General features: G+C 33.8%; 1 protein-coding gene across 1 annotated transcript in view; it reads right to left on the bottom strand.

The window, feature by feature from the left end:
- LOC137632421 (uncharacterized) overlaps nt 1–12,500 on the bottom strand; it is a 506,938-nt gene that overhangs the window by 490,992 nt on the left and 3,446 nt on the right. The window contains 1 exon segment of the mRNA XM_068364353.1: nt 4,493–4,838. Within this exon segment, the coding sequence (XP_068220454.1) occupies nt 4,493–4,517 (25 nt within the window). The 5' untranslated portion in view covers nt 4,518–4,838.

The raw sequence follows: 12,500 nt of genomic DNA on the forward strand, positions 1-12,500 counted from the left end.
TTTCCCCCAAACACTCCTTCATTTCAAGCGACCTCACACACAGTTCCACAAATTACACAGACTTATAGACAAGAAATCTTTGTTTCTATCGATGTCTCGATCTATGAAGTTGATCAACAGCGGGTCATTATGTATGCAAGGATCAAATAACTGCTTCACTTGCTTAGCCCTGACCCTAACGGTCCTCAGATGAGGGATTATGAGCATTGAAGCATAACAAATGCGGTACAGTATTTGCATTTTCAGTTTTTTTTTCCCTCAATGTTACTATTATCACTGACGAATATATTTTTTTCCGTTTTGTCGAATCATCACCAATATTTGGCTTAATAAATATTAATTAAAGTTAAAAAAATAATATTAGTGATAATACCAACAATAATAACGAGGTAAAGATGTTAAATTTCAAGCAAATATCTATATATTTCAAAGCAAATAAAAAACAATAAAATGTAAGCAAATAGAACTGAAAACCATAAAAAACACAAATATCTATAACGTAACTTGGCTTCTAAAAGTCGATTCTGAAACAGATAAATTACAGCGACCTATCACTTATTTCATTAATTCTCCTTTTTCTCGGTAATTCTAGCCTTTCCAGCAAAAGTTCACCGATACTTACTGGATTAATAGTAAAAAATATGGCAATTCAGCTCATTCTGCATAATAAAAAACTGTGGAGCATCTTTTAACTATCTATTTACGAGTAAATTTGTTTCTTAAAATCATTTGATTAATATTTTTTCGCAAATGAACACACGAAGTCTAACATATCTATGAATTATTATTACTATTATTATAATCATTATTATTATTATTATTACTATTATTATTATTAATATAACTTGCTAAGCTACAACCCTAGTTGGCACACCAGGATGCTACAAGCCCAAGGGCTCCAGTAAATAGCCCAGTGAGGAAATTTAACAAGGAAAAATAAAACATTTTATGAACAGCAACAACACCTAAACATATATTTCCTATATAAACTAGAAAATCTTTAACAAAGCAAGAGGAAGAGAAATTAGATAGAATAGTGTGCCCGGGTGTACCCTCAAGCAAGAGAACTCTACCCCAAGTGGAAGACCATGGTACAGAGGAAATGGCACTACCCAAGACTAGTGAACAATGGTTTGATTGAGAGTCCTTCTCCTAGAAGAGCTGCTTACCATAGCTAAAGAGTCTCTTCTATTCTTACCCAGAGGAAAGTTGCCACTGAACAATTACAGTGCAGCAGTTAACCCCTTGGGTAAAGAAGAATTAACTAACAAAATTTATGTAACAATCTGTTTCAATAGCTGCCTTGACTTAGGTGTTGTGCCCCTTAATTTTTCCATTTCATGAAAACAACGGGGGAGGGTGGGGTGTGGCACCCTAGCAGTACCAGCCAAACTCGGCCGAATCCCTCGTAAGGCTTGGAGGAGCAAAGAAAGAAAAGTCCCCTTTTGTTCCTTTTTTTTATGTCGGCTACCCCCTACCCCCCCCCCCCCCACAAAAGAAAAATGGAAGAAGTACCTCGGTAAATAGATAGATGCAAACAATCTCACACGTTCAATTTACAGGATCTGAATTTTCAATCATTAAGAATCGAGACTCGAGTCAACTGTTGTTCTGTGAACTTGGTCAACTGGAAACGAACGCGTACTCGTTCCAAACTAATATTCAACGCCGCTGCAATTGGTTAATCGTCTCACGTCCAGAACTTCTGGTAATAAATTGCATCATCAGCCTTGAACGAGGTCAATTATGAATCCGCCTTAATCTATAAAGTGTTTACTTTCGATTTCGTTTCTAAATGCACTAAAATGATATAAGATCGAGTTATTATCTCATATATGCTATCATAAATGATAACACGACACAAAAACAATAATAATCACAATAGTAACTAGAGGGGAACTCAGTAAAGACCTCCGCCGAGGCAGCTTATTTCTCAACCTCTTGCTCGACCTTGACCTTTGACCTTAACAGCTCTTCTAGAAGGACACTCCAAAATCAAACCATTGTTCTCCAATCTTGGGTAGTGCCATAGCTTCTGCTCCATGGTCTTCCACTATCTTAAGTTAAAGTTCTCTTGCTTGAGGGTACACTCGGACACACTGTTCTATCTTATATTTTATTTCTCCTCTTGTTTTGTTAAGGTTTTTATAGTTTATAAAGTGATATTTATTTTAATATTGTTGCTCTTCTTAAAATATTTCATTTTTCCTCGTTTCCTTTCCTCACTATGCTATTTCCCCCGTTGGTTATAGCATCCTGCTTTTCCAACTAGGGTTGTAGCTAAACAAGTAATAATAATAATAATAATAATAATAATAATAATAATAATAATAATAATAATAATAATATGTATTAGGCTGGAGGAACGTAGAGAGTAGAGGTCCCCGTTTTGTTTTGTTTCTTGTTGTTGTCGGCTACCCCCCAAAATTGGGGGAAGTGCCTTTGGTATATGTAATATGTATTAGTTGGCGTGGATTTTCATACACTCAACTATGAACCAAGTTTGCAGTCTCTATGACAACGATATCAAAACTTAGGCTGATTACGTGAATTTGGACATTTTGTTTGAACATAACCTTGACCTTTGACCTTGGCCTTCAAAAATGTAATAATTTCCAACTTTTTACATAACGGTTAATCCCTACAAGTTTTATTACTCTACGGTTAGAATTGTGGCCAGGAGGCTGTTCACAAACACACATACACAAACAGGGGGTAAAACACAACCTCCTTGCAACTTCGTTGGTAGAGGTAATAATTACTCGTCACAAGCAGAGATTTATACATAATAAAGCCAAATGACCATTACTTCACTGATCAATTCTAAAAAAATAATACCTAAATGTATAAATGGGCAAAACCAAATAATAAATACAGCCTTTATTTCTAATCTAATAGTGCTCTAGAATAAGACCTCAGGCACTGTGTCTGTTTACGGAGAAAAAAAAAAAAAAAAAAAAAAAAAAAAAAAAAAAAAAAAAAAAAAAAAAAAAAAACTTCCACATTTCAAATGGTTTCATTTACAGTCCACATTTCCTAACGTAACCTTAAAGTGATGAATATTCAAATTTAATGGGCTATGTCATGAATGTTTTTTTATTCAACTCCCACTTAAGAATGTAGCCACAATTAATGGCATACAAGATCTCCAAAGGTTAATTATGTTGAATGACTAGAGGTGAGGTATGGTCCACCTCTCGCAAACGGATTAACTTAAATATGCCTCTCATTAATTAAACATTATATGAACGATTACTCTAAACGATTCGCTGACTCACAGTTATAATTTAGTAACTGTTCGTGATTAAACCTTTTCATCGTAAGATGCGATTCATCAATCAATCAATATATCGCATTATTATTATTATCATTATCATTATTATTATTACTTGCTAAGCTACATCCCTAGTTGGAAAAGCAGGATGCTATAAGCCCAGGGACTCCAACATGGAAAATAGCCCAGTAAGGAATGGTAACATAAATAAAAATTTTTAGAACAGCAATAACACTAAAATAAATAAACCGTTTCATCGTTAACCACGAAGAGAGAGAGAGAGAGAGAGAGAGAGAGAGAGAGAGAGAGAGAGAGAGAGAGAGAGAGAGAGAGAGAGAGAGAGAGAGAGTTTTAAAATCGTTATTTGAGCAATACAGTGAGTTATCAATCATGGCTATGAATGTTCTCCTTAAGATAGAATACTCGTATATCAGGTATTATTCACTGTACTTAACTCAGCCACAGAAAATGCAGGAACAAAATTAAAACTTTTGACAAGAAAACTCCGAAGAAAGTCCAGCATTTTCACAGTAACAAAACATCAACGCCAATTAAAATGGGGGTGGGGGGCCTCTAAATTGCAGAGCCTCTCAAAACTTAATTGGAGAGCTGACAGACTCCGTAACCCAAAATCGACATCCTTAATAAGAAGTTGCAGCCCATAACCGCGAGCAAGATTATCACCTGGCATGTCTAAATTAGTTAATTAAAGGTTATTAGCCTCTACCGAGAACATGACAGACGGGGAAAAAAGGCGATGTACGATACAGTAATAAATGTTTTCCGGCATATATCAGGTATTGAATCCTGTCTGTATTAGATTGTGATCATTTCCAGAGTGTCTCGTAGTGGGAATGAAGAAAGTAAACAATAAATAAATAAATGATAAAAGTGAATAATGTACAGTGACTTGAATGCATTGCTGGCAAAAGACTTTTCCTGTAACCTATATCTGATATAGATGTTTACCAAATAACATTAACATTAATAGCTAGTTCGCTTTTGATGATTTTAGTCTCCTAGTGGGACAGATATAAAAGTGGATAACGCACTGTGACTTGAATGCATTGCTGGCAAAAGACTTTTACAGTAACCTATAGCCTATCTGATATAGGTGTTTACCAAATAACATTAAGAATAAGGACCAGTAGAGATTTAATGGTTTTCTAATCGAATTGCAAATAAACATCATTTTAAATAAACAACGAAACACCTTACCTGATAACTGAAGAACTTTTACCATGGTGACGAGGCAAAATGATGACTCCCAGGAGGTGGCACTACAGATAAGGTCAAAACCCTTGCACGGGGGAGGGGTCACTCGTTATGGGGCACCTGCCCCAACGTTCTTCATACAAAACACTACGTAAAAAAAGGTGACACACTGTTCAATGGCGGTATTTTGACCACTTCTCACTAAAAAAACCAAAACAATTTTTGTCAGTTTTAATCACAAACACAAGGTTTAAAAATAAACATCGTTACGTCTTGTTTTCATTACACTTGCTTATTTCCCAATTCGGTTCACAGTTATCGAACGTTAACATCCAATGGTATCTCTTCCCTGCAAAGAAAAGAACGATAGGTTAGCATCACATATACATAACTCTACGGATATTGCACACCATTCGTAAAATAAATATAGCATGTTTTGTATATAGGCTAATATAAATTTAGTGTGCATACGTTTAAGCTCATCAGTAATGTTTGTGTGTGTATATATATATATATATATATATATATATATATATATATATATATATATATATATATATATATATATATATATATATATGTGTGTGTGTGTGTGCGTGTGTGTGTGGTTAAAGATAGATAACACATCAATCTCAGACCTATCAATACACTAATCATTTTCATTATCATTATTGCTATCAATAAGAACCGCACTTGTAAGAAACATCCACAAATAAAACTGACTGCTACTGCTACCACATTAGTAGGGAGCAGCCCCACGGGTGCACGGTTCCTCGAGGAAGAGTCAAATGCTTGAAAATCTACAACACCCTTGGAGGAATAATCCTACTGTACCAGGCACAGTAATGGGGGGTTGTGCACCCCCTTCAGAAGAGTATACCCCTTGAATAGTAGGGTGTTTCAGGGCAGTGGTAACTCCATCGTCAGGCATAGTAAACTTTGAAGTTTATCCTGTAAAAGTAGTAAGCTGTGAGACCTGAATGTTGCGGATCAATGTAATGTCAAAGGTAAGCTCATGGCAGAGGAGTGTCGGAATTGTTGACCTTTTGTTGGGGACATTGCTACCAATAAATGGAAGATGAGCTCTTTCTTCTTAAGATCAAGATAAGCTATGTTCCTCTAAAAAAAAGGGCACATCAAAAGAAAATGCCTTTAGCCTTTATCATGGACAAATCCCTTTGCTGTAAAACTCCCACAACGCTTATTAGAAGAGTTGCATACACAAAGGCAATTCATGGCTATCAAGGCCCTTCTTTTCCAACATATACTAATTATTACACACCAGTTATCCAACCCTTTCTTGTCCTTCCCTGGCTCCTATCTGTAAACCTATAACATGAGAGTTATACAATCTTTTCACAAACCAACTGCCATTCATTCATTCCATCCTTTAACTGTTAGTTGTGAATGAACCCTCAGTACAGTGAAACTTCATCATCGTTATTCACTTCATAAATTGACAAAGAAACCTCAACAGCAGTTCAACGACGACCATACGAACTTAGCACCATTTTCCCATAGCAATTCCTGGATATTGAGAGTCATTCCTTTCCAGAATGTATTTCAAACAGATTATCTAACCAATTTTAAGCCTTCAATACCACCTACATCTCCAGAATTATACACTTTTTCGCTAAACTATTGCACTCCGTTTTCTCCACATGAACAAACCACCTCAAAAATATAGAGCAACCTTCAATACAGGCTAACTTTTTACAGAATCTAAAATCAAAATGTTAATAAAAATTAGCTGTCTGTGTCTGTACAACCAAAATAATAAAAAAGTAATAAAATTAGCTCTGTGTCTGTACAACCAAATTAATAAAAAAGGAATAAAATTAGCTGTCTGTACAACCAAAATTACAAAAAAAAAAAAAATTAGCTGTATGTACAACCAAAATAATAAAAAAGGTAACAAAATTAGCTGTGTGTCTGTACAACCAAAATAATAAAAAGTAATAAAATTAGCTGTCCGTGTCTGTACAACCAAAATAATAAAAAAGCAATAAAATTAGCTATCTGTGTCTGTACAACTAAAATAATTAAAAAGAAATAAAATTAGCTGTCTATGTCTGTACAACTAAAATAATTAAAAAGTAATAAAATTAGCTGTGTCTGTACAACCAAAATAATAAAAAAAAAAAGTAATAAAATTAGCTGTCTGTGTCTGTACAACCAAAATAATAAAAAAGCAATAAAATTAGCTATCTGTGTCTGTACAACTAAAATAATTAAAAAGAAATAAAATTAGCTGTCTATGTCTGTACAACTAAAATAATTAAAAAGTAATAAAATTAGCTGTGTCTGTACAACCAAAATAATAAAAAAAAGTAATAAAATTAGCTGTCTGTGTCTGTACAACCAAAATAATAAAAAAATTAATAAAATTAGCTATCTGTGTCTGTAAAACCAATATAATAAAAAAGTAATAAAATTAGCTGTCTATGCCTGTACAACTAAAATAATTAAAAAGTAATAAAATTAGCTGTGTCTGTACAACCAAAATAATAAAAAAAAAAAGTAATAAAATTAGCTGTCTGTGTCTGTACAACCAAAATAATAAAAAAGCAATAAAATTAGCTATCTGTGTCTGTACAACTAAAATAATTAAAAAGAAATAAAATTAGCTGTCTATGTCTGTACAACTAAAATAATTAAAAAGTAATAAAATTAGCTGTGTCTGTACAACCAAAATAATAAAAAAAAGTAATAAAATTAGCTGTCTGTGTCTGTACAACCAAAATAATAAAAAAATTAATAAAATTAGCTATCTGTGTCTGTAAAACCAATATAATAAAAAAGTAATAAAACTAGCTGTCTGTGTCTGTACAACCAAAAATAATAAAATTAGCTATCTGTGTCTGTACAACCAAAATAATAAAAAAGTAATAAAATTAGCTGTCTGAGTCTGTAAAACAAAAATAATAAAAAGTAATAAAATTAGCTATCTCTGTCTGTACAACTAAAATAATAAAAAAGTAATAAAATTAGCTATCTGTGTCTGTAAAACCAAAATAATAAAAAAGTAATAAAATTGGCTGTCTGTGTCTGTACAACCAAAATAATAAAAAAGTAATAAAATTGGCTGTCTGTGTCTGTACAACCAAAATAATAAAAAAGTAATAAAATTAGCTATCTCTGTCTGTACAACTAAAATAATAAAAAAGTAATAAAATTAGCTATCTGTGTCTGTAAAACCAAAATAATAAAAAAGTAATAAAATTAACTGTCTGTGTCTGTACAACCAAAATAATAAAAAAGTAATAAAATTGGCTGTCTGTGTCTGTACAACCAAAATAATAAAAAAAGTAATAAAATTAGCTATCTGTGTCTGTACAACCAAAATAATAAAAAAAGTAATAAAATTAGCTGTCTGTGTCTGTACAACTAAAATAATAAAAAGTAATGAAATGTAATAACAATAAAACAAAAATCCACAAATACATAGAAACGTAGTAAGGTCTCCCTTTCTTCCCTTCTGCAAAATGCAAACAAAGCAACGAAGGAAAAGGCTTGTTGCATCAAGCGGCCTTAGACAAGGCCAAGATCCACCCAAAGAGAACTCCCCCCCCCCTTCCCCCAGCGCCCCCGCCTCCAAGCAAGCATCCCTTCACCCGCTCCTATATCATCAAGCAATGTGAGCACCATGGAGCAGGCAAAGAGCAGGCAGGAGGAGGCATTAAAGAAAAAAAAATCAGGGAGTGCTGAAGGAGCGGCAAGTGACGGCTATTTATTGCAAAAAGATGCACTTACATTTATATGTCATACATTATCTGTTGCACAGAGAGAGAGAGAGAGAGAGAGAGAGAGAGAGAGAGAGAGAGAGAGAGAGAGAGAGAGAGAGAGAGAGAGAGAGAGAGAGAGAGAAAAAAAATCAATAATAAATGGCAAAAAGAAAGGTACAAGCATAGCCTACTCAAAACAAGAAAACTGGCCTACCCTCAAAATTGCTTAAGACATAAAACCAAGAAATTAAGTTAATGAAATGACTATGGTTAATAAAATATCTAATATATATATATATATATATATATATATATATATATATATATATATATATATATATATATATATATATATATATATGTATATATATATACACACACACACTGGTATATCCCGCACCATTTAATTGCTAGTCCTTGGTCTGCACCCAAAAGAAAGGAACTGTTTAGAGCTATGGACGAAAGGAAAAACTGTCGGGTCGTGCTTGAAGAGATGTCGAAGTGACAAAGAGAGGGCGGTGTAACAAACTTCCAATGTCACGAAAGGCAGCATTAACAGCAACAAGTTATAAAAAAAGGTCCTTTGTTTTCAAACGCAGCGAAAGTGACTTGCAAGTCCAGCGGCCTACGAAGAAGAAGAAGAAGAAGAAGAAGAAGAAGAAGAAGAAGAAGAAGAAGAAGAAGAAGAAGAAGAAGAAGAAGAAGAAGAAGAAGAAGAAGAAGAAGAAGAAGAAGAAGAAGAAGAAGAAGAAGAAGCGTGTACTTAGTTTACTTCCAAAGAGCGTCACTCGTAAATGAAGGAGGAAAAAAAAAAGATAAACACAGTCAATGCTACTTGGGAGATGGAGATGTGGAGATTTGCCGACCAACCTAGTAAATCTGAAAAGGATTTATTCAAGAATTTTGTAATACACTAACTTCGTCTGTGTGTATATACATTTTAATATTCATCATCAATTAAACACGTATATTTTCTTGTGCACGATTGTAATAAGTTCTCTACGCATGAGCATGTCACAATTGTAATAATGAAATTACACAACACTGCGTTAAAAGCAAAACTATTATTCGCTTTTTATAATTAATATTTATATAAAATGACCAGGTAAAAAACTTGAAAAAAAAATAATCCCACAAGAACAAAATCTCTTCATGTAAAGTTCACACAAATCTACTTCCACATATTTTGTTCTAAAGTTTTTTTTTTTTTTTAAAGCAATAAACAACCCATCTTTCATTTTCCCTGAATTTAAAGTTATCCATGTAATAGCTCAGACTGTCTAAGCAGCTCCATAACCTGCTTATTTGTATTCAATGAAGACTACAACATGACAAAGTACACAAAGCAAACGGTTTCATTTTGGATAACAACTGAACATCCATATCCAAAACATTTATCGATGCAATGTATCAAATCTTTAAACTATGACTTAAAATATAATTCAACTAAATGTTCTATAATAGAATCGCCTTGCAGAATAGGAAAATAAATATTCTTATGACTCACTACCGTAGAATATGAATGCAAGCTTGAGAAAAAAAAAAAAAACAGAAACTCGCAAATTCATTCTGAAGATAAACAGGGCGTGTAACAGCATTACTGCAGATAACTTACACACCCAGTGAATCTGAGAGAACTTGGAGGAGCCGAGGGGCCTATAGCGGGGGGAGGGGGGGGGGGTTAATAGTGGCGAGTAGTTTGCCTTGACCTAATTACAAGACCATTACCCCCACCACCCCCACACTGCAATGAGACCAAAGGGAGATATGCTTGTTCCCTATGCAGGAACCCATTCAGGTCACTCTTTTCCGTGGGCTAGTCCATTTCGACGGCTCTATCACATAGAAGCGAAGACCTCCTACGTTAACTCTTCAACAGTGGTGTGTGGTCTATCAAGAATAATTCTTGGGAAGCAAATTTCCCCAATCGAAATCGCTCTAAAGTAACAGTGTTGAGGAAGAGTGGCGAAGGGTAAGTACTTTACACGGAATAATTGCGCTCGCACTATGAGCAGTAATACTCAGAGGGGAGCACTGGGTTCATAGTAATCTCTTGAACGTTACATTAAAAGTAGCAAATCACTCTCATTTTCCTTTGCCAGACGCTGACAGATTGCCTACACTCAATTTTTTTTAATGAGACGCATTTCCACCGACTTGAAGCGGTGCCCTTTTAGCTCGAAAAAGTTTCCCGATTGCTGATTGGTTAGAATTATCTTGTCCAACCAATCAGCGATCAGGAAACTTTTACGAGCTAAAAGTGCATCCTCGTGAGTCGGTGCAAATCTCCCTTGCTAAAAAGAATTGACTATAGTATAATACATCTTGTATAAAAGATGATGCCAGCATAATAAAAAAAAAAAAAAAAAGATTCCTTTAAGAGCCATATACCATTCCAAATATAGAAGACCACCTTAGTAGAAGAAACAAGCTTTTCTTAAATGATTTCCTTAAGGAATATTAACCTCCAAAGGTGACAGGTAAACTAATAAACAGGAAAGAGCTCCATTTCGTTGGGGACTTTTCGATGACCCCCGAAAAAGGTTTCACAGCAATAAAGTGGCTTTTGCAAACTCCCCGCTGACCTCTATAAATGAACAAAAGAAGAATAAAACCCTTATTAAATTGCTTATAGTTTTCACCTTATACAATTAATTTTTATCCCTTATATTTTATATACTTTCATCTTATCTTATTCTTTATCTTTAATATATATATATATATATATATATATATATATATATATATATATATATATATATATATATATATATATATATATATATATATATATTTCTTACTCCCGAATTTAATCGGGCCAGCTCTGAAAGAGTCATGCTTGACTCATTGAGCGGGCAAAACTCCTAATTTTAATAATAATAACAATGATTATACAAAATTAAAATAAAAGCTAAAATATTTATAAAATACAATCTTCAGTATTCGTTGAGCCAAGTGGCAAGGATTTGAGATCAAACCGTAAACGAGGCGTTGTGGAATATTTACAATTTCTAGTAAAAAAAACATAAATAATGATTTTCGTTAATCACATCAGAGAAAATAACCTGTTTCCAAGAAGTACCGGATAATTCAGTATCCCATACATGCTTCTATAGATATTTCTTTATATAAATAAATAGATATAAATTAAAAAAAAAAAAGGTTCAACACATAAAACGTCATAAGGGACCATAAGAGACTACGTGTATTTTCCAAAGCCTAGAGGCCACAAGGTTTAAAGGCCGCTCATGAATGGCAGAGGCAAGGGATAGTGACATTGCCCTATCAAGCAGGATAATGCCCTAGAGACTGACCGTGTATATATATATATATATATATATATATATATATATATATATATATATATATATATATATATATATATATATATATATATATATATATATATATATATATATATATATATATGATAAGCACCCAAGCCCCCCCCCCTACGCCTAGGCTAGGACCAAGGGGGACCAGGCAATGGCTGCTGATGACTCAACGGATAGACCTATAGGCTCCCACAACCCCGGCCCCCAATCCTTAGGTCACAAGGATGGTGAGGTTGCAGCAACCAAAGAAACTAACGATTTTGAACGGGACTCGAACCCTAGTCTGGCGTTCACAGATCAGGGATGTTACCACATCGGCCACAACAACCCAAGGCACTAAATTTCATCGTCCAGACCACAAAATAATCCAATACCTTTAATAAAAACCCACTTGAGATAATACAATTCAACCACCGCATAGTGATGATAAAGAGAAATTAAGATCTCCCATCCCTACTTGTAATATCTCGTTAGTGAGATACCAGTGGTTTACCTTGAATAATTTAAGCATTAATTAAGCGTTCATGACAATCAATTAAAAGATATTTGAACTTGAATCGATAAAAGGAAAAAAATCTCCAATTATAATGTACAATCGAGGATTCTATCTTTCAACTGCTGAATAAAGAACTTTTAAAAATAGGATGTTAATTAAAACAGAATCCGTATACAGCATGATAAGAATTGTTAAAAAAAAAAAAGGACGTAATAAAATAAATGAGAATATTCGAGCTATATTGCCTCCCTTCTGAAGTCAGGTCAAATATTATATGTTAACTTAACCACAGCAACTATGGAACCAAAACATAATAAACCATCCCACTTCTACCTCATCTGATTGATTGATTGATTGATTTTGAGTTTTCTGGCATTACCCGAAAAAAAGATACAATTGCTTCCAGTACTTTAACTTTAATTTCATTATAAACCAGTATCTACACACACACAATA

The sequence above is a fragment of the Palaemon carinicauda genome, chromosome 41, assembly GCF_036898095.1.
Source record: "Palaemon carinicauda isolate YSFRI2023 chromosome 41, ASM3689809v2, whole genome shotgun sequence".
Classification (NCBI taxonomy): domain Eukaryota; kingdom Metazoa; phylum Arthropoda; class Malacostraca; order Decapoda; family Palaemonidae; genus Palaemon; species Palaemon carinicauda.